General features: G+C 42.0%; 1 protein-coding gene across 9 annotated transcripts in view; it reads right to left on the bottom strand.

Moving 5' to 3' along the window:
* LOC111583145 (rho guanine nucleotide exchange factor 9) overlaps nt 1–27,676 on the bottom strand; it is a 44,920-nt gene extending 17,244 nt beyond the window's left edge. For 2 of the 9 annotated variants that reach the window (XM_023292152.3, XM_023292167.3), the window contains exons 1-2: nt 5,826–5,966; nt 810–989 (exon numbers count right to left, since the gene is read on the bottom strand). In XM_023292152.3, coding sequence (XP_023147920.1) covers nt 810–989; nt 5,826–5,834 — 189 coding nt within the window. In that variant the 5' untranslated portion in view covers nt 5,835–5,966. Of the gene's footprint in view, nt 1–809; nt 990–4,004; nt 4,221–5,825; nt 6,258–6,283; nt 6,541–20,029; nt 20,140–20,225; nt 20,353–21,167; nt 21,495–23,781; nt 25,458–27,416 lie in introns of those variants that run through there. The other 7 variants (XM_023292095.3, XM_023292112.3, XM_023292103.3 and 4 more) reach the window with 7 other exon arrangements.
* Between the last annotated feature and the right edge of the window lie 243 nt (nt 27,677–27,919).

Raw genomic sequence — 27,919 nt, 5'->3', positions numbered from 1 at the left:
AATTAGCTACACCTCCTTCCTCATTAAGCATTTCAGAATCTATATGCATAAGCAAATATTTTTCAATTTACAAGTTTCACTTCTGGATACAAGATGTTTCCTACTTTACTGAAAGTTTATTCTCATTTTATGTGCTGTTTTCAAGTTGCCACATCGTCTACTTCTAAACAGATCAGGACCAGCTTCCAAACTGGTCAAAAATCATAGTCGCAGATGTGTTTTCAACTTTTAGCTCAGAGAAATTCTATGTTCATCGAGGAATTTAAAAAAACATATTTTGGTGTCAAACAGTCAAGGTCCAGCAGCCAACAATAGTACATTCAAAAGAAATTAGAAGTTAAAGAAGTATGGAACAACATGCAGCAGCTGCATCAGACATATGTGTTCATACGGTTTTGGTTTTACTTGACCTAATATATGGGTAAAATTATATAATCACAATTTTAAAATGAGGATGTTGTAAATTTAATTGGGTTTCAAGAGTAGCAGTTGAAGGAGATGCCAAAATAAAACAGAAGGGCTCATCAGCATCTTTGTTTCCTTGTCCCTGAACACCCGATAAAGGCACTTAGCTAGCTGTTCTCTAATCTCCTGGGTGTTATATATTATTAAAATAAGGCCTTATTTAACTGGAGCAAGCATATCTAACGGGTATGTTTTGTGAATGTGACTTTGTCTATATGACAAAACAATTGTGCATGTGTACCTTCCAGTTCGTGCGCATATGTTCATGTGCCTCCATTTTTGCTCGTGTGTGGGAGTCTGTTGTGTCTATGGTCACTGGCCAGCGATGGCTGTAGCTAACTCACCCGTACAAAGCTGGCAGGGAACCATCCTTCCTCCTCATCAATCTGGCCCCACCACCAGTCCTTGTTGGAGGCGTCCAGAACCTTGATGACGTCACCGGCCTTAAACGCCAACTCCCGGTCCGCCATGGTCACATGGTCCCATACCGCCTCAGCGTTGACGATTGACCCTCCACTTATCAACTGAAGGAACGAGAGGGAGACACAGTGTATATCTCATGTTTTATTCTTGTTACGTAAAGCCAATCTTCGGGAAACACCACTGAGACAAAAATGAACATCAGACACTGATCAATACAGAACACAACCACGTCATCTGAAATCAAATTTGAAACTGACTGTAATACCGTAATATGCCTCATTTTGGCCTCAGTTTGTGTGAATCCTTGTTGTTAAACCCACTCAGATTACTAATGGATGCAAATACACACCCTCAAAGCCAGAGCCCACTGGCAGCTTAGGGATTGCATTGCAAATAGAACAACACAATAGCCAACACGGACCATAGTACAACACAACAAAATACAAAAACACAAAAAGGCAGGGCCATTAGTGGAGAAACAACACAGCGCTCAGGAGCACAGCACCAGTCTCTGCACAGGGACGGTAATTGGCCCATTATGACATTAGAATAATTACATGTGTTAATGTAATATAAATGCTGAGGAGCAAACAAATGTGAAGGGATAATCTCCTTTCCTTCATGCTGTCACCGGGGTTGATATTTTATCTGCAGCACACTCGCCCATGAAACATGGAAGGATGACTCATCAAATCTTTTCTATCGATTTCAAAATCATGAATAAATAATGTGGACATTATGAGACGCTGAAAATAAATGTTTAAAATGTACAACTGCGTGCATGTACACGAGCAGAGTACGCATCAACTGAGTATAGCCAGAGCATGGCAGCCAGTCAGGTGATCAGTATTCTTTGGGGGATCTGGAGAGGCTAAAGGTTGCTCTCATTAAAGGACAAGAGAAGGGAGACAATGTTCTTGAGACGGACCAGAGTCTGACATCATCAATCTACAGCCTCACCATCCATCACTCCGACGACTGAGCTTTGTTGCCTCGAGAAGTGCACACCCATGCATACGTGTGGCCACACTTTCAACTTTGTATGCATTGAACCGGTGTATGCATCTGTGGCACAGTTCCAGCTGTTTGTTCCAATTGTTCTCTCCACAGCAGTGTTCATCAGCATTCTCCAGTCCAGAGCTAACCATGCATCCAGTCCCTGGGGCTGTGGGCAGAGCAGCGCTAACCAAGCCTGACAGGAGATGCTTAGGCTCTAGGTAAGGAATTATCAAAGGCCTGGAGATAGGGATGGATACAAAATTAGTTCCTTACTTGTATTAAGGCATTTGCATAATCAAATCAAGCCCCTATTATTTTCTAAATTAAGCTAATTGTCTTTTTTCACCCCCTTCAATCATTGAAGATTATTTTGCCTCTTACAAAATCGACTTCATCATTCTGACACAAAAATGCTATTCTACCTTCCTGCTGATGCGGTGTGTTTGCAAGAGTGTCCAGGAGAAACTGCAGATTGTGTGCACGTTTGTTTGTATCCCTCCACACCCCCCATGAGGATCTAAGCACTCAGACTCAGCAGCTAGGTTGGCCCTTCAACCTGTAGAAAAGCCCACTCCCCTGATGGCTTACTGAGACAGCTATAGGGGACATAAGCCAATCAGGGCAGAGAAGTGAACACGGGGAGGGATGTCCACGCCTGGAAGGGAAAGAACAGCTGTCGTCATGGTGACAGATGAGGATGCTTCACTGGTATTGACAAAGATGACGGGGATGAGGCAAGGACACTTCAGGATGCACCTGAATATTCCCAAATTTAGGAGTGTCTGAGAGAGCCACACACAAAGGGTGACCACTGAGTAACTGCAATATCAGTCTGCATTAACATCATTTTACATTGACATGATCAGCTCCACGTCAATGTATAATGCAAATCTATATAGCACAGGCTAGACAGGTTTCACATGAAAGATGTCATTGAGCACATCTATTCAGTTAGGCATCACTTTGGACCCGGGAGCTGGGGTAACAATAGCTGTAGCCTCCACTACAGGAAGAGAGGAGGATTACTGCAAAAACATGTGTCAGGCTGCCATGGAAACAGGACCAATGAATAGTGCTCAAAAACATTAAAAAATCATTGTTGATTCTGGAAAAGGAATTTGATTTAAATCACCTGCACACAAGCAGGAATAACTAGCGGAAGTTAAATCAGTTCTACTTGACCGTCACCATCTGATACTAGGACCTCTGCCTGAAACGGCACCGTAGAGCAGATGAGCCTTGGCACTGAGGTCAGTCTTGCTTCTTGCCCTCCCGCCCCCCTCGTCCTCCCTCCAGCTCCACTCCATTTTCAGCCCCATTCACTACAAGCACAATCTCTCCAGTCCCCATCAATCTGCTGTAATACAGGCAACAGACAGAAAGAGCAAAGCAGGGAGAGACAGAGATCCATTCACAGCCAATGTTCTTCCCTTCTCAGTCCTCTCCTTCCCCTCATCCCTCCATCTCCCTAATGAGATCAGCACTGCCCTCTCCAATATATTGCATCCTTTTTTCCCTCTACATGTCTGAATAAATTAAAAGCATTACATAATCAATCTTTCCCGTTCCTGCCTTAGCACAGCCTCATACCTAGCTTGATCAAATGGCATACAGTAAACACACAAACACAGGGAGGTCTTTCTCATCATACTCATTACCTGTGTGTCTAGCAGCTGTAATGACCTATGTCATCGTTATGGTTACACTGCAGTTACAACATCAAAGATCAGAGGGCTAAGCAGCCCACAAAACCTGTATTTGGGTCAATGCAAATGAATGCAGAGAAATCTACCCTATACAGAGACATACGTGACAAAGCTTTGTTTCATCTTGAAGCACAGACATGGAGCCTGACAAGGAAGTATGTTACCATAAAAAGCAGATTGACTTGCTCATATCATCTTTGCAGCGCAACACATCAGCATTCACTGCACTGGCAGATCCACTGCATTCCAACATCCTCCTCTGTCTGTAGCCATAGCACAGCTGCACCAAAGCACCTATAGCATCCCTGAGCAAACACACACTCACTCTCACACACACACACACACACACACACACACACACACACACACACACACACACACACACACACACACGCTTTTAGCCAGCCTTACCATGTTTGTGACATGTAACTGTTCAGAGAGTGTATGCATGGAGATGTCCGGTTCATACAATCATGATAACTGAATCCCTTTTGGCAGCAGTCGAAGTGACGATCCTCCGCAAGAGCTGAGCTGAAATGTCAAGTAACAAGGTGCCGTATTCCAGAAAGAGGCTTCTCTTTCCGACGCACCGAGTGAGTCTCGCGGTCCGTCCTCCCTGTGTCTGCCAACCCTGTTATGTAATACACTTATACCCTGAGTCTGGGAGCCAATCAAAGATGCTCTGCCTAAAACTGGTGAGAGATACACACACACCCTCACACACACACTGTTGTCTCGCTCGCACACACCATCTGCACATCGACACTTCTGACTGCACAGCATTTAACAGAACTCTATTAGAAGGCACCTGCCTTGGAGGAGTTACAAATGTGTGAACACTTGGGATGTGTGCAGGACTCCGACTCAAAGAGGAACAACGGATAACACCCACTGGAGAACTACCTCTCACACACTGCTTAACATGTTCACACGTGAACACACATCTGTAAGTAGCACAGTCCTGTCGTTGTAAGCTGTACGAGCCACAACCACTGCAGTGTGCATTTTCATCCGGTGACATTATGATGGTCTATATGTTGACAGTCCTATGGAGTCTCTGCTCGGGGAGGATGTTTATGAAAACACCAACCCACATGCCATGGCATGTGATGGAGGTATCTGTGTTCATAATACATGGCTGCCTAACATTTCTCTCTACACTTACAGTACAGCATTTGCCACTTAACTATATACACACAAAAAACACTGCACTTAGCCTTGAGTGTGTGAGAGCACATACAGTATCTTCAAAAAAAGCCCTTGCCAGCCTACCGTCCCTATTAATAGGACTGTCATGGACGGCTCTGGGATAGGCTTTTAGCATATCTATTTCTGACATTCATTCAACATTCATGACACCTGCCTCCAATCCTTTATTAGACTATGCCACTGCGTTTGGAAGAAAAGGACATTTTTTTCATCATCTCCACCTGACAAACCTTTTCACTTGGAAGACATTTCATCTGAAAGAAATATCCAGATACAATTACACATTTTATAAGTCACTATTTAGTGACCAGGTGTAATAATATGTGGTCCTCAGAAACAGGTGCCACACTGACCTTTTTTCTTTCTTTTTGCAAACAGGAGAAATGTGGATTTTGGGGGACAATGAAATGGGAGCTGACTTTAGCTGAATCTAAAATGGGGGAAACCTGAAGTGATGGAGGCCTTCCTTTATTAGGCCTAAACCTGCCTGCTGTTGGTTACTGTTCAGCTGAGATTACAATGCTGCTCCGGAGTCTCTGAGCAGCAGCACAAAGCTCTCACTTGCACCGCTATTTGCTCCAAATATCACATTAACTTCTGTGGAGAGATCACTGTACAGCTATTAGCTGCCATATTGTGGATGTGGCTACACTGGATCACAATAGAAAAACAAGTCCTGACGCAGCAGTAGGCTGTGGTTTAGGGAAAACACACTGCCAGATTATCTTTTCCATCAAAAAATCCAGTCATTATAGAATAAAAATGCACCAATGCGCATAATCCACAGAATACAACATGGAGGAGAGGGAGAGATCGACGTGGGGGAACATGTTTAGGCTGTATGCGGGGAATATGAATTTCCAGTCACCACAGAAAAGGGGGAAGGAGCACCACAGATCTGTATCCGCACAACTACGACCACCACCAGACAACACTAGCTATCACAAACGGTGAGAGGACACAAGACATAACGAAGGATTGGGGAGGTGGGTGGGGGGGAAACAGAAATACATTATGTTGTACCAACGTCATTCATTTCAACGCGTAGCCGTGATGGAGCGCTGGGTGTCCCCGCTCTCGACCAACGCGCACCGCCTTTCTCTCCTCTCCTGTTTGAAAGCGTGGTGCGCTGCGAACAGGGCCCCAAGCGCAGATCCATTAACGAGTACCGAGGATGAACATCAACAGCACGTTCACAAGCACCAGAACCGCGATCACCGTAAACACCGCGCAAGTCTGGACATCCAAGGCCATGGCGCAGCGCTGCGGGCCGATGCTGAGATGCGCTCTCAGTTAACGGGCGGTATTCAGCTCCCCGGTCTAGACACGTAGCCTCAAAGCGACCAAGAAATCCACCATTACAGTTAGGCGAGAAATTAAAAAAAAAAAAAAAAAAGCAAAAAAGAAAAAGATGCCCCTACGTCTCTTCACACTACGCGATGTAATTCATAAAGGCACGGGAAGAGATGCATCATCCTCACCATCATCATCGTCATCAGTCTGCACCGCGAATTCTCCCCGCTAGTCAACACCTGCCGGTGTTTCGCCTCTTCCCTTAAACCAACCAGGCCAACAGATTCTCAAAGCAAACAAGCGAGAGGCTGTGCAGCGGGGCTGTTCGCAGCTGCCGAGCTGCCCTCCGGTGAGTGGGGACCAGGATGAGGCTGTGGAGCCCGAGAGGCGGTCCTGTGTTAACGATCAGCGCTCTGCTGCGAGACTACCGGCATCAGCCATCACCTACAGTCGGGGGAGGGGCACCGCCAGCCCCTCCGACCACAGAGACCAGAATCATAACCTCATTCATCTCCCACCCCATCTAAAAATATCGTGCTGGTGTCGTGCTGATTTATCATTTATCATTAGCAGCCCGCGATGAAGGAGGATAAATGTCAACATAATGGATGCATGTTCCTCAAAGTGATCACCGTTTTATAATTTCATCGGCACAATGTCAGCCTTTTATGCCAATTTATCGGTAGTAAAACATTAATCAGATACACTATGCCCAGATGATATGATAGTAAACAAAATTAACACCTTGGTGCACCAAAACAAACATCACCGAAGCAAGAAGCATCATTTAAAGGTCCCAACATCCAAAGGTTTCTCAATATGATCAAAGAATCTAAATATTTCATTTAGTCCTGTTTCAGTGGATACATTCCAGATTATTGCATTTCCCACAAATGATCAGTTTCTACCAGCAGTTTTAAAACCAACTCAAGTTCCCAACAATCTTGTCAGAATTGATTTGATGTGCATCTACTGTAGAGGGAGTCCTGAGACGTTAGGTATAGTAGACTCAACTTATCTGCTGTAAACATTGGGGCTGCAATGATCAAGTGATCAGTTAATTGGTTGTCAGAAACTAAAGCAACTGACAGCTATTTTAATCATCAATTCATTTGTCTTATTGGAATCAGTCTTGAAGGGAAAAAGTCCAAATTCTCTGATTGTAGCATCTGAAATGTGATTAAGTTTTACTTTTTTGCTCCTTACATTAAACTAAATATTTTTGGGTTGTGGACATCTTGGGCTTTGAGAAACAATGACCGATATGCTTCACCAATTTCTGGCATTTTATTCATCGGGGTGGCCACAGACAACCAATAGTGAAGCCTGTTGAAAGGCTACTCACCTGCTCTTATAGCTGCAGTTACAACAGTTAGCTACTATTGTCCTGGAAGGACTTCTTTGTTCCCATTTAGACGCATTTTAACAGTACAACTACCCTCCATTCAACCACATATAATCAAGTAGCTCTGAACAATCTGAATACATTTATACTGATTTTACAGCACTTTAAAGATTCTGTGTTATTGTCACAGAAATGTGCATATACATATGAAAATGCATCTATTTTTTTGTAAGTAAATGAAAAAAATGTGGATATGTGGTGGAATTCGGTTTCACTGTGGATTTAGTTGAAGCTCTGGTACAGACTTAAAGACCATAGGAAAGAAACATACAGCTCTGGAAATGTGTGGTACAAAATCCTGTTAGATTATTTATGACATTGCAACTTTTTTCTAATATTATATTTTTTTTTTCCAAGATTTGTCCGTTTTATAATGTCTTATTGTTATTGCACAGCCTTGAGAATAGTCACTTTGCATTTCACTGCACATACTGTATGAGCATGACAACTAAAAACTCTTAAATCTTGAGTGTCCCAAAATAAGAAACTGTTTGGCCTATAGAAAAAGAGGCTGAACAAAAATAAGGAGACACTGTGCCACTCCATTGTGTGAGTAATGATCTGAGCCTGGCCAACCCTATAAAACGTCTGGCTCCACCACTGATTGTGATTAAAATTTTACCATTTGTATTACTAATTATATACACAGTTAAAGTGTAGCTGTTAAAATGGAATGGCATTTTTTAAAAGGATGCCTCCAGAAATGCTGTGTTACACATAGAAATGTGCCAAGCAAAAACAGGTTTAAAATGCTGAAAGTGACAATGCTAAGACCAAGATATAGTCCGTGTATAAAGTATACCCCTTGGGTGCCCATAAGTGATCTCGTTTTGTATTGTTATTTTTTTGCAGCAAGGATTCCAGCTGGTTTGTTGGAGTTGCCCACTCTCATTACTGCTGTTGAAATGCCCTTGAGCAACCTAGTTAACCTCAGTCAGTCTAGAGGAGCTGTTCAGTGGCCAACACGTCCAGCTGTGGCTGTAGTGGCAAACTCTAAGAGTAAATTTGTGTAACTGTGTGAGTGTGCAGCAGGACATGACCTGAAATAGTGCAGGCAAACCTGGTCTAAATAAATAAAAGCACAGGAAGGCTGGTTGAAAGGTGAAATGGCTCCACAATGTCAGCTAGAGTTGAAGTTAGTCATCTCAACTGAACAAAAACTACACTAAACATATAAAGTCTACTTTATGTAACAGGTTTACACAAAAATATTTTTGAACAGTATTTTCAAGCTCGCAACACATGTGCTACTAGGCAGTGAACCCAGAAAAACATTTGTGAGACATAATTTACAAAAGAACAAGAAGAAAGCATCTGCCATTTCCTGAGCATCACACGCATTAAAAAAATCAATATCATTTTAGCCCAATGTAATTTTAAAGGTCAAACATGAGCTGTGTGACGTTATTCTTCCATGAAATCATTTTTTTTTTCATAGTAGTAGGAGCTGGATTTGCAGGTTGTTGTGAATAGTTTGAGCAATTACAGAGGTCATTTTAAAATCATGCTGATTACAACAGATTTTTACAGCAACTCAGCTTCGAGCATCAAAACGTCAGCAGGAACTTCCCACATCGCTCCTGCAGCTGTTCATTCGTGCACAACATGTTCCAAACTGTCACATTTACACCAAAAATCTGCTGGTAAACAGGTTGCAGTTACTGCTAGCTTAATTGACTTTTTAAATTCAATGCCAACATAAACAAGTGCAGTTGTGGGTTGATATCTTTTTGGCAAAAGTCTGACTGTTTGGAACACACCAAGATACCAAGCATATTGATGTAGCTGGAATACACTTTGGGGGTGTTCAGAGAAGTTTCTGTGAAAGCTTTGACGCTTACTATTGGAATCAGCTGCTCTGAATTCATGCAGGCTATAGCTGATGCCCAAACGAGCAAGAAACAAACACTTCTGAGGCAATTTTCAAACCAAAACGAGGAGAGTGTTTTAATGTTCAGATCATTGTTTTTCTGTGTAGTGTTGCTTTAAGGTTCAGTGCTGTCAATGACAGGACAAAAAGGGCCCTGTTCCCATCTGATGCACACGGTTGCCACTGGCATGCACATCATCATTTTGGCCTTCGTGTTTATGGAGATACTTAAGATGACTATTTCTTACACACAAGCACATTCAGGCCTGCAGTCCTTGTCCTAGTGTCTCAGTGTCGTATTTTTGGCAGATTATGAAGAGAGCCCAATGTGATCATGAATGAATTCATGCAGGAGAATCACTTCAATTCAGTCCTTCTACTTTTAAAACCAGCCACCACCTAGTCAACCATCCAGACTCTCTCCGAACTGCACTGTCTTTACTCTCAGCTGAGAGCTTTGGGATGGATCAAAAGACCTCAGAATAAGTTTCAAAGAATAACGCCAGTGCGGAGTGCAATATATCAGTATTTTTAAAGCCATAAATAATTTCCAAGGCACTTTCTGCACATACATGCTGATAAAAGCAATGGCTCCTGAAAGCCAGGCTTTCAGTGAAGCAGAGAGCAGTATGAGGCATCACAGCTAAGATATGACAACCGTCCTCAAACAAGCTTTTTTTTCGTGCTCGGTGCTTGTGTGTGTGCATGCGTGTGTGAAACACAGAGTGAGCAGATTACATAAGCCTGCCCTACCTCTGTGGGCTCCCTCTCCAATCTCCCTGACATTTAGACAACAAAGGTCACATCTGAAAGTCTAAATCTGCACAGACACCAATGCTAATATACTCATACATATACAGAAGAGAGGGAGAGATGGTATAAATATCTTCCACCAGCAGAGAATCACATGTTAAATAAGACTGAACTAAGACGTACTGATTGTATATTGGAAACAGAACAGGCAGAGATGACGCTAAATTATATGAACAACATTATTGTCATTATTATAGGGGTTTGAGGCTACTGACAGCTAATCTTAAAATTTGACAATTTTTATGGCAACAACCTCAAGGAAAGCTGAACATTGTCAAAGATATACAGAATTCTTTACAGAGTAGCCTAAGCTAACAACATTGCAAATCAAAGGCTTAAAAACTCTTCTGTTTTCCCAATGAAAATTGAATGAGATAAAAAAAAAAAATACTTACATAGTTACGAAGCTAACTTTGCTTCATGGCTGTGTATCCTGTTTATCGCCAGGCCTGATACGCTGTCTACTGCTGCAGCCACTACACCAAACTGACAGTCAATTTCATGACCTCACACTTCACCCTCTCATATGAAAATGACACAGAACACTTTCCACTGAAGCAGCTGCTAACTCCGCACTTGACTGGGACATGTTTTCCCTGTGAGACAACTCCTTCGGTGCAAATCGGGTACCATGGTCCAATTAGGCCAAAGGGAGAAGATAATTTGCAAATAAAAGTGGCCGACCTCATGTCACCACAGTGGACTCTCTCCAGACCTCAAGTGTGCCTCAGTATCCTGTTAATCAGCGGTACAAACACATGTGAATACGAAGCACCTTCCTTGAACAAGGCTGGTGTAATGCTGCCAAAAAAGCATGATGCCATTATATTGGTCAGTCAGTATTATAAGTTAATCGCAGATATATGGGTATCAATGTAAATTTTGCCTGATATCTGCCAATATGAAAACTGTATGAAAACCTTTCTGTTTTTTTTTTTTTTTTACAGAAAATGATGCAGAAAAATACGGTTGGGTTAATTTACAAATGGTGTCATCATATAATCTGTCTAGCAGGGCAGCTAGACAGATTATATGACTCCATTGTTTACGACACACTCAGCAATGTCTGCAGCACATGTAGTAGAGTATGTATCACAAAGTCAAACGGTGTCCTCACAGTAAGTTGTTAAACAGTTTGAGAAATACATTGCTGGAAAACTAATTAACACAATACCAATATTGTTCCTCTTCAATACATCTTGAACATACAGTATGTACATGTACAGATGGGCGACAAATTAAAGGAAAAACCTGAACCCTTGACTCTTACAGTGAGGGGGTCCTGCGGTTCTGGTCTACTACTCATTTTTATGGTGTGATTTGGGTCCACTTGTCCCCTTAGAGGTAAAAGATCACAGCAAAACAAAGTTGTTCTAAGTGATCACCTTTATCTTGTGATCAAACAATTCTAAGCTGACGGTAATGGTGCGTACAGTAATGACAAAGCCCCTATCCACAGTACACAAGGGATCACTGAATGGTTTGAAGAGTATGAAAATGATGTGAAGCATACGTTGTACCCTTCACAGTCACCAGATCTCAACCCAACTGAGCACCTATGGGAGATTTTGTTAGACAGAGCTCCCTACCACCATCATCAAAGAAACAAACAGGGGTATATGTGTTGGAGGATTTCTGTTCCATCCCTCTAATAGACTTCCAGAGATTTCCAAATCAGTGCCAAGGTTATTTAAAGTTGTTTTGGTGGCATATAGCAGACCAACACCTACTAAAATGCTATATGTTGGTTTTCCTTTAATTTATCACCCTTTTGTGTATGTATTTATACAGTATATAAGAATAACGGCAGAATAATTTATAACATAATTTTTAACTATGTAAAAATCGGCATTGGCATCAACCACAAAAGTCCAGTATTGGTCAAGCTCTTGATGTAAATGCACTATTGCCTCAGAGCACTAATCCACAATTTATGTATCAGGGGGCAATATCTACTAATAATAGTAGTAATATCCTGGTAGGATACAGGCAGGAAGCTGCCCAGCTACTCTAGGCAGCAGTCATTTGCTACAATGGCTAATGTCATCTATGCCACAATGAGACTGACAAGCACTTCTCACCTTGGGATGAAAGACAGTGAAAATATTAAAGATCCATCCTATTTTTTAAGCATTAGTTTAATTTGAACACCAGTAAGAACAGCATGTATCACACTCTCTAAGTTTAATTCATTAAACATTTCATCTGTGTCTGCAGACTTTCTTTGAAATTCTGCATATGCAGTGAATACTGCCGGACATCCATTCATTATATGGTCAAACTGTGTCGAAACATAATGAATAGGCTGAAGTCTACATGGTGTCTGTTTAAAAAGAGCATTGTTCATTTACTGGTCAGAGATCAGCTCTTTGAGATCATCTACTCTGAGTTCAGCACTAACCTACTTCTCTTTGGCTAACGAGCTACGTCTTTATAAAATCTTTCCCTGAATAAGAATACAAGTTTCAATACTAGCAAATGATTCTGTTTGTGGTCAGTAGGTATTTAGCTAATGGGAGGCAAAGCCCACCACACCCATTTCCCCTCCAGTCTGCTCCAATTCTTTTCTTCCCCTCCCATCCCCACGACAACCACACTGACTTCCTGCTTCCTCCCAGGCCCTCCAGCCACAAAGCGCCCTAAAAATAAATCGCTGGACTTTTCCTGAACACAGTTTTGTCACCATTGTTCAGACATCAGCTGTTTATTCGTTCAGCTCAATTTGGCTTTTAGTGTAAAGTCAAGTCAGTGGGTCAGAGCATAAAAAGAATTGGTAAAGAGAGTAAGATAGATGACACGGAGGAGGCAGGTCATGCCAAGTGGGGTGGAGAAATCATGGTTAAATACACCAGGAGCGATATCACAACATTCCTAGACCTAATGGCTGGAGGACAAATATTCCTGCGCATGCATGTTGTAGCTGTAGGGCCAGCAAAAATGAATTAATGATAAATCAGCACATTATGTGTGCGTTCTGGAGACTGTAGAAGAAGATGAATCTGCCCTGTGACTGTGTTCTCTGTGTCAGCCTCTAGTGAGAGGCACAACATTGTGCAGTTCTAGCAGAACTGAAAACAGAAAGTCTCTGAATAAACGCTGCTAGATCCTAGGTTACTTACGGTTTCTTGGGGAAAAAAATAGAAATTAATTAATTAATACAAATCTGTAAGACTAACATGAAATTAGAAGCACATTCATTACAGGTGTCTTCCACACCGTGCAACGTGCTATGCTACTTTATAAGAGAGACTAGTTTAATTATGGCATTAATAAATGAAAGCATACAATACACAGAACTGTAACTCAACACTCTGCCCCTGTACCTCTATTAAAAATCCTAATTACACTGGAAGCACTTAGGCAAACTGTCACTGTTTGCTGTGAGCTCAGAAGCAGCTGGTTGATGCTTTATATTTATTCTACTGACATGTGAGTGGTATCAATTTTCTCATCTCTCAAGAAAGCAAATAAGTATTTCCCCAAACATGAAAGTACTTTAAGACGGTCACACTAGATTTTATTACATTATTCGTTGCTATTATTATACGATAAAAAAGATGCAATTAAACTATTAGATTGTATTGTGTTTTGTTTATACTTTTACTGCATGTCTTTAAACTGCAAATTTCTTTGAGCTAACTCTCTTAGTCCCTGAATAATGTGCTACTTTATTTGCTTTTGACTCTTGTACATCTCAAGAGCAGAAGCTGCATTAAGCCACTGGTTTAAAATTTATGTAAAATTCTCCAAAGAGGCAAAACAATGCTTCTCCAAAAATACACTGGTACAAGCTCCCCATACACAGCACTGTTGCTGTTCACAAACTTAAACAAACAGGAAGCATTGAAGAACACTGCTGAAAACACAGTGCCTTATTTTATTTACGTTTCTGTTCAGCATCAGTGCCCGTGTGTGCTTAAATAAAGCCCACAGATTGCTCATTTGAAAACCCAGCTGCAGCATGAAGGATAAAGTCAAATGACTTACGCTAGGATTTGGTTGGTTGCCTAAAGCAGCACTGCTTTACTATGCTGCTTCTCTGCTAGTTGTGAGTGTACTGAGCATGCTCGCTGGTGTCACCATTCATCAGAGCCCTGTCTGCCACCTGCGGCTCAAAGCACGGGGGAAGAACGGAGAGTAGCGCCTTCCTAGTCTCCCTGAGTTTTCTGACTGCTGCATTTGCATGTGATGTTTGCTGGTTGTTTGTACTATGTCCCTCCAGGAGTAAAATATTCTATATTTAGTTTTCTGCTGTAACATTTCTGGTGAGGCTACTCAGACAACCCGAGAGACAGCGGTTGGCGATGAAGAACCCACTCACCCACTGTAATCAACCGTCATGCCGACTACAGTACATGCCATAGATGCGCAACTCGCTCTAAATGGGAAGGGGATGGTTACAACAACTCCACCTGTCCTCTGAGATGAAGTGATTTTGCATTCTCACTGCTTCCACGCCACAAGAGTTCAAAAGGAGAATAGCAGATTGAAATGCAAAACTCTGCAGTGAAACCATATTTGGGTGAAGCTTGTTTAGTATTCTGTGTTTCTCAGCACCCTACTTTTTTTTTGATAGGTCAGTTCCTGCCATCAAAGGCTTCGCCGACTCCACCTGATAGCGTGCCGTCCTGTAAAACATTCACTAACAAGCTTGTCATCTAAAATATAAGATTGCAGACAGAAAACTGGCATGCTTGCATACTTACACACACATACACACACACAGCAGGCCACAGGAAGCAGGTGTTTTCACATGCCTGGAGGGAACAACGGACGAGGGGAGCGGGAGCAAGGTGAGCGAGCATATAAAGAACAGTGGGACAGAGAAAACCTGATCTGAGGAGAGGAGAAAACAGAGATAGACGTGATGGAGGGAGGGATGACGAGCTCTGAGGTCAGGAAGAAAGGGAGGTGGATGGAGATGGGGAATGAGGAAGAAGAACAAGGAGCAAGGCGGTTGCATAATAGGTGTATGTGATGAAGGGTTTTTCTCTGATGCCGCATGTGGTGTAGCAGGAAGCCAGGGAGGTCAGAGGCAGAAAAATTAAGCTAAATAATGTACACAAGAAGTGGCAGCTGCCAGGAAAATACAGCCCAACCTTCACAGAGGCCTGCAGGACACATTCTAACTAGCAGAGTACTGTAAACGCAGTTAGCTTCTGCCTCATTATTTCAGGGCAGAACAAAGGAACCAGAGCTGGAGCTATGTGTTCTGTTCAGATTACGTATTCTCAATTGAACGGTTACCAAAAGTTATTCAGATCAGAGCAGTTGTCTTGAAATGTACAAAAACAAAGCGCTAAACTAAAACCCCTCAAGTACTAATAAAAACACAAAACTACTGCCCTCTTGATGATCCATTGTTTGTACAACACTTGTTCTGAGCTCATAAAAATGTCCAAAATAACTGTATTATAGTACACATTAAATATGGGTGTGCTTACTATTTTGATCCTAGAATTAAAAAGTTACTTAAATAGAAACTAAATGGGTAAAAAGTATTACAATAAAACATGCTTTGTTATAATAAAAGTACACTGCATATAATGTGTTTTCAAAGAGCTCATCACAATTATGAGGCACAGTAAAGGCCAGACATTAGAGAATTTTCTCTTTTACTTCACATTTTAGATTAAAATGATCTACTTTTTGTTTATCATTATGCAATTTATGAACTGTTACTAGTTACATTAATCAAGTAAATAATTCAGGAATGCTTCAGCGTCCACAGCTAAAGACAGAACAATTAAGTGTTTTTGTTTAGACTAAAGTTAAGTTCATGCACTTTAGAAATTATCACTTCACTGTAAGCATATATTCAGAATACAAACCCAGGAAGATCTTAAGCACTTTCCACGTGCTACTAAACAATAGGATTGAGCCTTACAACTTTCTCTTTACAATCTTTTCTTCTTTACAATAGGATGTACTGCAGAGAGGTAAGTAGTAATAAGATAATGAGATATGTTTCTATACAATTTTAGAATATTATTATACATACATATATATATATATATATATATATATATATATATATATATATATATATATATAGTATAATAAGTACTGTATGTATAGGTGAAGTTATAGTTGTTCAAAAAAAGCACAAAGAAGGGCAACAGTGAACATGAGCAGTAGAAAGATTACATTCATATAAATTCCACATTTTGCCTGTGAAAAGAAAACTGAAACACATTTTTCCTATGGGGTTTCTACTTTAATACGATACTGTCAGATAATAAGGGATCATCATGTTACATACCACAAGGTGACTGTGTTGACTTAAGAGCAAAGAAAGTCTTTATCCCTAATATCAACCTGCCAAATAGCCATGAAAATAAACAGTGTATGACACAAACGGGAGACACCAATGGCTTTGGGCAAATCAGCTTGGGAAAACCATCACAAATGATACAACTGCTGCTCGATAACAAGCTCCAAAGTGCTTTAGGCCTTAAACAGTCTCATAACAGAGATCGCCGCATGTTATGATATTACTGAAACCATCCACCAATATATCCCCACTGTCCTGTGGCAGCAACATAACACAGTTTGTCTGATAAAATGGTAGAAATACTGGCCCTGTTGAGATATGTGCTCCCAGAAAGCACAAACACAAATCTGCACATGCACAGGCATGTATGATCTGCCAAAATACGGGGCATAATGCTGAGATACTGTAAAACAGGATACACCAGTGAGTCAGAGAATTAACACACAGGACTGTTCTTCCACTCCTGGGGAACATGCAGCCATCTGAAAAGTGGAAATGACTTTTGTAGCAAGCAAAGGAAACCTTCTCCACAGTTATATAAGAGAAAGGCCCTGAGCCTCTCCTTCTCTGTAACACACACAGAAACACACTCAGCTTACATGTAAGCACGGAGTCACGTGGTTGTGTATAAACCATGAACAACAACACACACAAACCTGACAGGGAGAAACCCATTCTTAGGAATAAACAGCCTGGGGATGGTCTGACACAACCACCTGCTCAGATTCAGTCAGAGGCACTACTATTTATCAGAACCCATCACATCCTATGAAACAGCATTAGCTGGTGGCTGCAGTAAGTCACAGCAGATACTTGCCCGCACCTTGGCAGGGCAGCAGCATTGAATGAACACTGATAAAGGACTCTCATTTGCCTGTGGCTCATAGTGCAAACTGTACAGACACGCAGTTATTTTGTGGAAGATCTATTCCCGTGCTTTCTCTTTCAGGGCTCTAAAACAAAGCCTGGGGTGAAACAAATGCTACACATTCGCAGTGTGTTTGATAGAGATATCACTAGTTGGTGCTATTGATTCCTCACCAAATAATGAAGTTGTCAATGCAATGACTCACACATCCTGACAGATGAATTCTGAATACGTCAGAAGAGCATGTGAAGTGTGTGTGTGTGCGTGTGTGTGTGTCTGTGTGTGTGTGTGTTATGAAGAGGGTGTATCATAGGGGCCAAAGGCCTTGGACACAAATCCAAAAAGAATCTATGTGTATGTTGTTAAATTAACAAATATAACATGAGCGCGGATGCTGCCCACATGTATAAGTGTGTGCATAAGGAGCCGTTCAAGTGAACATGTGCTTTTTCATCACTTCGCTATTATTTGCCCAACTAGCCGCTGCCTGCTGACTCATGCGTTCATAATAAATAGATAGCATTGCATAATATGATTATGACCAGACAGACCTAGGTTGGCCCAAACTTAATCATAGAAGATTTCGGTTGAAACTCTTAATCTGCATGAAGCCCTTAATAAGACGGTCCCTCTTTCTGACAAGTTGACAGCAGAGCTTCAGGCGCAGCTTTAGTAACACACAGGAAACTGTTCTCTCCTCTGCATAGGACTTAAAGACCGCTATTGCCATGGTTTGTCGGAGTAGGAGAGGAGAGGAGAGGAGAGGAGAGGAGAGGAGAGGAGAGGAGAGGAGAGGAGAGGAGAGGAGAGGAGAGGAGAGGAGAGGAGAGGAGAGGAGAGGAGAGGAGAGGAGAGGAGAGGAGAGGAGAGGAGAGGAGAGGAGAGGAGAGCAACTGGGGGAGAAATCCATTTAAATGAAAGGGAGAAGAGAGGCGTCAGCATTAACAGTTAATCCACTGCAGTGAGGATGCTTTCTCTCTGCCTGCGGCCTTTAGGCTCCAACAGTCATCCTAACAGGAAGACTGTAACATACACCACACCGTAGCACAAACAGCAAATCCAACCATGATGGCCCTATGAGATCCATGCAGTTTTCAACCGTTTCAATTATGTCGTATTGCTGTGGCCTGTCACTACACACACACACAAACGTGCGTCTACATTTGCTTGCTGTAGGTTCCTATTTCTATTTTTAATTACCCATATCATAAAGGAATTCCAGCATTTCACCCTGGCTACAAATGAACTTCCCTCGCCATTCAAACGCACACAAGACATTTCCAGTGCTATGTGTCCATGCTGCCTACCCCAGGGGAGGGCCACGACAAAGGGAGCATCTCTCTCTTCCCTTCTCTCCCACCCCTTTTCTCTCTCTCACCCACACACTTTCTCTATATAGCTCACGCTTAAAAAGGCTGCCTAAAGATAGAAGCAAGGAGATGAACAGGAGCCAGCGAGTGTCATGGCAACAACGTGCAGTGGTTCACAAACACTGTTTAGATCAGCAAGAAAAAGTTATAATCAAAGCCTAAATGCAGTAGTGTCACTTCTTCAAAGACACAGTTCAGTAAATTTCGATGCAAAGACATGCCAGAGTTTATGGCATCGCTGTTCCAGAATGGACTACTTGCTGTAATTCCTGTGCTGTGGTAAATCCTCAGAGACTACTTGTAAATAGCTTTAATTTGAGTCTATTGCAGAAAATGTGTGACCCTATCATTTTCTTTCTTATATCTTTCATTCCATTTAACATCAGTACTCAATATTGAAGTGGGAAATATCTCACTGATACTATTCATATATATGCATATGAATTCAGGATTCAGAACATATAGTGAAACATCCCTATGATCCACTTTAATCTAAGAAAAAATGGCAAAATGAATATACCTACTCATTCGAGTTTCAATTTAATATGATCAAATAATATGCAAATGGTGTAGGTCCTATGCATTACAGTTCTGTAGGTATAGATGCTGGACACGGCTCCAGAAATGTTCACTACCCTGTCAGGATATTTGAGAAAAGCTCTGTATCTCCTTCCTCAAGAATCCCCCTGAGGCCACCTGCACATCAAAGCATCGATTCTGAAATGCCTGGTTTCACTTCCTGAGTAGTAATACTCCAACACACTGAGGCTAATTTTACACAGTTGACAAAGACACGTTCTCGTAGACACTTCCCAGAGATTCCAGCACATCAGGTGTATAGAAATGATTTAATGTCATTCCTCTCTCTGACTGTGAAAGTCAGCCAGCTTGTCTGCATGTGCACTCGTCAGATTTAAAGAACACATCTGAAATACTGGGTACCCAATTCAGGATGACTAATGGCCTAAGAGTACTGCATGACATTAATCCACATGGCCACCATCTTCATGGATCAGTTCCTTCATTATCTTGTGAAACATTGACCGGTGTCTTGTCAACAACACATTACCAGTATCAGTGAGCAGTTATTTATCAGTCTTATTCATTTATGTCCTCTGTATTTGTCAGGTGAGCATCCTCAGTGTGACATGTGTGTACATATAGGCTCCGTAAATCATGTACGCAGTGTTTCTTTTACTAATTTGTGCATACGGTGGTTTTTCTAAGTCTGTCCAAAGATGTGAAAGTCTGACAGAAATATGGGTAAATGCAGTGACCACAAGAATTTACATGTATTTATATGCATGTGTGTTTAAGGGGTGTGTCCGACTCACTATGTTGACCTGTAGTGGTTCTGAGCCAGGTCTTAGCAGCCTCCTCCTTCTGCAGCTACCAGAGCCTCCAGACCGCAGACGCACAGACGATGACGACTGACCCATGTGTGCTGGACAGACGGACAAACACATGATCACTTTAACCAATTCAAATCTCAATCTGCATATTTATGCAAATAAAAATCTAAAACGATACCTGATTGAGGCAGGAGCAGCGCCAGGGCAGTGAGGGTGCTGGGGGGTAGGGGCAGGGAGCGACACCGCTGGAGAGATGCCCTGTGCGGGGGCTCTAACGGTGACACACCCGGGGGGCGAGACAAGGCCTAAAGGGTACTGAGTAGTTAGGACATCGCCTATATTCCATACACACACACACACACACACACAAGGCTGAATGCACACACTCTCCTGCCCTTCACTTAAAAAAAAACAAAAAAAAATTATTCCTGCCTTGTCCCCTTTTTGCAGTGAATTAAAGTATTTCACATCCAGCAAGTCTATTCTGGTGCATTGGTCGGTGTGCATGCCCTGCAGCAAACCATGAGAGACTATACATCATGCCAACCAGGCGGTCTCTCAGGTTAAAATGAACTGACTCTGAGTTAGGGCAATGAGAAGTAGAGCTTATGGGAGCGATGAGGCAGAAAATTGGCCACAGAGAAAGACTGAGAGTGAGGGAGAGAGAAACCACAATGAAAAAAAAAGAAAGAGAGGGTGAGAGAGAAGAAAAGAAAAGAAAGAGATGGAGAGAGAGGAGGAAGTGAGCTGAGGGAAAGGCAGCATCCAGAAATACAGGCCTCTATAAATGAGGCTGAGCATGCAGGCATTGTTGCAGCTAACAGTGAGCGGTATATAAATACTGGGTTAGTACTGGGCTGCCCTTCAAAGTCTGGAGTGTGTGTTTGATTCATTATGGGCTTGAGCTATATTTATCAGTGAGTTGGTGGAGACTACTAGTGAGACTTGGCCCTCCTACTGAAATTTTGTCCAACACTAGTATAAGATGTGTGCTGTACATACATCCTTTGCCTGTGTTGGTATATTTATAAGGCTGCCTAATTGTCATTTTCGTGGCTATATTTGTATGTTTATTTTCAGTGAATTAATGCAAGAATGCCCGTGTTGTTTAACATCTTACTCTGTGGTGCAGCTCCGTGGAGTACGTCTCCCTAGTAACACTGGTCTCTATGACAGAGCAAGGCCTGCAGCGAGCAGCCGTCCGGGAGTGTTGCATGGTGGTTGCAGGCCTGCGTCTCCGCCGGGACAGCGAGCCGACCTCACTATAATGGTTGTAGAGGTCTCGGTCTGGGTTGGGTCTCCGCAGGTCCAGTACAGCTGAGGCCGGGCGAGGACGAGGCCGCAAGCGCCTGTGAGGTACAGAGGTCTTCTCTGTGCTAGAGTGGGGCATGGCTGGGCCCGGCTGTCTGACACTGCAGCCTGCCTGGCTGGCAATCTGCTCGCACAGCTGTGATTGGCACAGATACTCAGCAGTTTGGCCCAGATAAAGGTGCAACAATGCATTTCTTGTCTAGGGAACTGGGAAAAATATCCCTGTAGATTCAAGAAAATAAACCTCATATTTCATTTTAGAAGATTCCACCAGCCAGGAGCTCGTGTTCCTAATTGCAGTGCATCAGTAGCTAACCAAGTGCCAAGACTGTTGCAGATAAAATCCAGAGAAAAATAAGTACAACAGACAGGTGGATTTAATTTTTAAACAGTTGGGGAATTACGGAGGTGGATTTTTCCAGTGCCATCGCTTCACCTAAACAGGGCTCTACAGTACAAACATGTCGCTCACATATGCAAGTGTGTATTTGGTTGCATCACTGTGAGCGACTCTTGAGTTCTGACACTCTTATTATCAAAGCTCAGTGTACAAAACATTCAGGTAGCTGCTTCCCACATTTTGTTGTCGCTGTTCCCAAACTTATGTTAATCCTTGACTTAACTTGATCACAAGCCAAAACAAAAATTTACTTTTGTCGGATTTGTGTCACTCAGCAAGCCAGAGGGAGTAAAACATACTTCAACACAACTATACTGTCTGTGCTCATCAAAAAATTGTTTACAATCTCAAATAAGCATCACTCTGCAACACCACTGTACTGTGAAAGTGTTCTTGTGTGAAATCTTTGCTGGTAAAAGCATCATGTCACATAAAGTTCAGCAGTGAGCATCTGGCAGTGAAATTTTATTTATGTCAAATCAATAATTTCAGTGTATCAACTTTTACTTCTTAATCAGGAGCTTCAATATTTAAAGCTACATATATAGGAAAATAAAGTAGTGTTTTATCAATGTGGGAATACTTAATCACCATGTGTTACATTCTGCTGCTAGATATTTATTTTTACTATGTACACTGAGCAGTTTTGGCACAAAAAAATGATTGTAGGTGAATTAGGTTCTGTCTTCTCCCATTTCCAGGTTGGAGCTACAGGTTGTGAACACTAATTAAGCTGCCACTCAAAGTTGTGTCTGCCTACAGATTTCAACTTTTGACTTTTCAAAAGTCAAACACGAAAGAGAAATAGGTTCACGAAGAGGTTTAAAAGGATTCAGATTAAATATGAGAATTCATCACTGGATTTAGATTGAATAAATGTGAAAATCCTAGAGAGAATTCCTAAGACTCTATGTCGCTGAGAAAGTGTTTCATTAATCAAGCATAATGCATTTCTGTCCTTTTTAAGGTTCCAAGTGCCTCTTTGGTCTCAAGGTTCTTCCATATTCTTGCAGTTCAGTCAGTTTTCCCCTGTCTTTTACATACGTGTAATTTTACAGATATGTTGTGTTATCTTTGTCCTTTCATTTAAATTCCAGCCCCAATTTTTTGTTTGCCATTTAGGGACATCCGTGCCTCTACAAATAAATGTAAGCACAGAACTCAGCTGAATTACAGTGGGACTGGACACTAAAAGCCTTACCCAAACACATGCTCTCAAAGCCCTTGCCTTTGCATAATAACCCCCCTATGAAAGTGTGCTGAGTATTGAGATGTCATATCTCATTTTGTCATTATGAGTTGGGACTAACATGTCCTGACTCGTCGGTGTGACTAGAAGCAAGATGACTAATTCGTCCAATGGAGTGAGAAAGGAAGGGTGCTGTCATGAAGTACAGACGTCACAGAGCCCTGGGGCTGATGCAGTCACACATGGCTAGCTCTGTGGGAAATGTAGGGTTTCCTTGCAGGCGACAAAAGGCTGGCTAAGCAAGAAAGGACAAACTCCTCTAGTATGGTGTTGTGTACCTTTCTAATTACTATTTCCTCTTTTCTCCAACAGATGGGGCAAAAGGACAACAGCAGAGCGGGTGCCCAAATCCCGTCCTCACAGTCTGGTGCTTTACATGTTTTTGTTTCGCCCTGACAGTTAATGTGCCACACCTACCACCTATGACTATGTGTGAAAAATGAGCAACGGCACTGGCCCCATTAAAACTTGTTGTCGATGATTTGAAGAAGCAAAAGAATGACCATGGTTAAAGCAGATACATAAATGATATTTGGAGCATTTATGCAGTAATTACATGACGCATGCCTGGGGCATTGTTAATGATGTGGAAAAAGCCTGCAATGAAATGTGGTTATGGCATAAATATGTGGCCATTATACATGAAAATTCTATATAAAGAAACAGAAACACAACAGTAGCTTAGCAACACAAATTACTGACTTCTTCAGTAAACATATTAAAATTCAGTAGCTGCTAATTAATGCAACTCATTCTCTATTTAAAGTCACGTACCTTAAATATTTCCTCTGTCGAATCTGATGCCGGTACACTATTGGTTGTGCTTTCTTTATCACCTTGTTGTGATTGGACATTCGCCTCCTGTATCTGGTGGGAGTCAAGTGGAGCATCTCTGGAATCCTGCTCATTTCCTGTCTGTCCCTCTACCTTTTCCTCTCGACAAAGGCCGTTCAATTGATCCCTTTCAAGCTCTTTTTTAGCCTCCGTGTTTGGACCTGAATGAGGGATATGATTCTCTACCATTGCTGTGGACCTGTGGTTTGTCTGGCTGTCTACAGTTTTGTCTGTAACCTCAAAACTCTGAAAGCCATTGACAGCTCGAGACCCTGGACATGCCCGGAAGGCTTTCAGCACCACCTGAGGGGATCGTCCACCTGTTACAGGTGCTGGAATCTCGCTGTCAACGCCACCGGAGTGTGAGGATTTAGCGGTCAGTGGTGATGATGGGGTGGGCTGGGGTTCTGGAAGTCCTTCATTGTGGAGGGTCAGAGAAACACTGTGAATGTTGTCCACTGTGCGCTGTGGGGCCTGTGGGGAGTTCATCGGACTCCTCTCTCCTTCTGGAGGAGAGAATGAGCGTGAGGTTGTTCTCCATTTTCTGGCTGTCTCTGCTACACTGTTGAAAAATTTAAACAGACCGCCAAAGTGCCCCTTGGTGTCCGGGTGTTTTGGGGGCGGCGGCTGACAGTCTCTGACTGTCTCAAAGTCTACAGAACCAAAGTCTGAATCCATGGTTTTGTCCAGTGAGTGAAGCTCAGAGTCAAAGCTCCTCTCTGAGTAGACCGGATTGGTCTTCCCCAAAAGGGAAATCCTCCTCAGGTAACTCCACACATCTTTGTGCCTCCTTCCTGCACTGTGGTGGGTCCTCGGGCTACTCTTAGTGCTGAGCTCTTCACAACCTGCAGTGCTTTTGTTGCAGTTGGTTGAATTGTTGTGGCTTCTTTTAGCATAGGAAACTCGTTCAGACGGTTTACAACCATTCTGAGTCACAGCCTCTCCCAGGACAGTGGGCTGATGGCCATCCATAGGAGCTGAGAGGTCAATGTCTTCGAACGAGCAGTCAAATTCTGCTGTGTATCCAGCATACGAATGCCTCTTGCCACGGTGTCTAAGTGTGCCCCTGCTGGCCTGTTGGGGAGTGCCAATATCACGGCAGAAAGAATCCTCATCCACCAAGGAGCTGGTAAACTTGGCAGTGGACAATTTGCTTGTCTTCCCTCTAAACACAGCAGGGGATTTAAGCTTCTTAAAAGAGCGAACCTTGTCAGCAAATGAGAGTTTAGGGATGGAAGCCTCCCCGGGCAAGATCATGGAGTGGGGTCTCCTCTCGAGCTCTGAGACGGCTCTCTTTCGATTCAAGATCTTCCAGATACCCCCTGTGGCACGAGTCCTCCGGTTGACCTCCTGTCTCTCCTTGACAGGGGTCTGAGAGGAGGCAGCCAGGGTCTCCCCATGCCCCTCTGCAGGCCCTGGCCCAGTCTCCTGAATATAAACACTGCCGGTTTCATTCTCCACATCCAGAGAAACATTAAACACTCGGTTGACAAACCCATTAGGGTTGTTGCTCTCAGGGGCAGGGCTGTCTGTCTGTTCCATCCTCTCTCATTCTACAGCGTCAGCTATCATTTCCAATGGACATCATGTTTCAGGCCTCTTTCTTTCTCAAACACCTGCAGGAAGAAAACCACATTTTTATTCAGATATTTGACTTTAAACTGACTGTCTTGTCATTTTTCATATCAAGCTTATTCTGCCTTAACTTAATAAGAAATGCCTGCAGATGTATGCCCTAAATGCTAAATATATTATATTAAATGCGGAGAACATTTAATTAGCTATATTTTATCTACACTGGAGGTCAAGAATAACAGATACCAAGTGCTACTTAAACATTAAAAACTCAGTGAGAGCATTAGAGGTCTCATTCTGTGACTCTCAGACACGGACTGCTGTACCACGAGTCAACACCCGCCGCCCCCTTCATATTTGGTCCATATTATCCAAAGTAATTATTTGAGACACAGTCCCCGTCCACCATTTAAACCAGGAGGCTGCGTTGTCATGGAAACACTCACTACAGAGATGTCTGGTTATTTCAGGCCCGCTCCAGCTGTGACATCACCACAGCTCAGATAAGCTCCTTCTGAAGGAAGAGGATGCTCAGTGTAGTGCTGCCCCGACACGTTAATTGCCCCCCATTTTGTAATCCCTTTAATGTATGGAAGCATCTTGTGTAATTGCAGCCTCCAGCGCACATCTCTGTTGTTACACAAGATCATAAGCACAGATGTGTTTCAATTAAGCTGGCCTTTTAGCAGAATTTAATTCATAAGCTTTTTATTGATAAGCTAAGTGGCTACTCAAGGGTTCCAAAAATACAGTTTACAAGCTTATATTGTCATACAACACATGCTAATTGGCACTTATATTAATGTTCAAAATGTAAAATGTGATGTTTCTAGAGTTATTTAGCAAGTAATATCCAAATGTGATAATGTGATGTCAAAATGAGTTTGTAAATGGCACTTAATTAGTATTTTTATGTAAACTGTAATGTCTATAATGTTGATCAGCGATTAATATCAAGTTGCTCCAACATATTAATGTTAGTGAGTTTTTAGTTGGCACTTATATTAGTAATTAAATTTAAACTGTGATATTTTAAGTGTTATTCAGCTATTAATACCCAGTTGTTACACTGTGATACGTCATTATGAGTTTTTAGGCACTTTTAGTTGTATTTAAGTGTAAAATGTGGTGTATTAGTGACGTTCTGTCATTAATATCCAAATAATATGATGTGATAATGCCAATATTAGTTTTTAGACACTTTTTAAATTCAAAATGTGACGTTTCCAGTGTTGTTTTCCGATTATTACCCAGATGTTATAATGTCATAATGTCATTATGAGTTGATAGGCACTTATATTAGTATTTTAAGTGTAAAATGTGACCTGTCTAGTCTTGTTTAGCTATTAATATTTAGTTTTTACAATGTGGTAATGTCAAAATGAGTGTGTAGTTGGCACATCTATTAGAGTGTAAGTGTCAAATGAGTTGTTTCTAGTGTTATTCGGCTATTAATATCCAGTTGCTACCAAGTGATAATGTCATTAGGAGTTTTTAGGCACTTTTATTCCTATTTTAAGTGTAAAATGTGAGGTTTCTAGCGTCATTTAACTGTTAATATCCAGTTATAATGTCAATATGAGTTAGATGAGTTGTAACACAGCCTTCTTCTTAGTTATATTAGAATATAAACCAGTCAAATACACAAAATTGAACTTCTAGCTGTCAGAATCCTCCACTGTCACCAAACTTGACGCAACAACTCGGTTCTCCGTTCAAACCTCAGACTGAACTGACAGAAAGGTCTAACTTTCAGCTGCGCTGGGCGTCTGAAGTTAAAAGGGAAATATGGCGTCAATCAAATTTACATTAACGTCAGCTTAATTGGTGAAATTGTTTTGGACGTTAGTTTAAAAAGCGTAACAAGTCAGCTCTAGCTTCGGTTTAAAATACAACAACTTCACAAACTTGCCTATCAAGAAAAAAAAAAAAAAAAAACAAACACCGTCAGCTGTCTTTTCCTTTACACACCCAAAGTGAAATAAAAGCCGTGAACTTACCGCAGCAGACTCCCTCCTTGTGTTTAAAAGGACATCGCGGCTGGCGCTGCTCAAAGTCAATAAAAAAACAAAACACCGCCGGATAAAGTAATCCGCTGGACTTCTGCGGGCTTAACTTCTCTCCATGAGAAAAAGGCGGACGCTGTGTTGTGGACTCGTTTGCAGATCACATGTGTTTGGTCTCTTCTCTTCTTTTTTCGCCTCTAAACTTCGTCAGCTATCATCAGACTCTGAGAAACTCCCCGCGTTAGACAGACCGGTGAACTCTTGCCCCACGAGCTTCTGCAGACGCGACACTGATTTGTGATAAAGCTCTCACGCAGACACACACGCACTCCCTCACGCACACACACACACACACATGCACACACCGCACAATGCATTAAATATACACTACAATTATTTTAATGGTGTTCAACAGTAACAATAGCACGTTTATAGCTTAAATGTTGTATAATTAAACTTTATTTATACCAAAAGGAAATTCTTTTGAGAGATCTGGT

The sequence above is a fragment of the Amphiprion ocellaris genome, chromosome 13 (genome assembly GCF_022539595.1).
Source record: "Amphiprion ocellaris isolate individual 3 ecotype Okinawa chromosome 13, ASM2253959v1, whole genome shotgun sequence".
Classification (NCBI taxonomy): Eukaryota; Metazoa; Chordata; class Actinopteri; family Pomacentridae; genus Amphiprion; species Amphiprion ocellaris.
The sequence above is the reverse complement of the archived record's forward strand: the minus strand, read 5'-3'. Positions and strand labels throughout refer to the sequence as shown.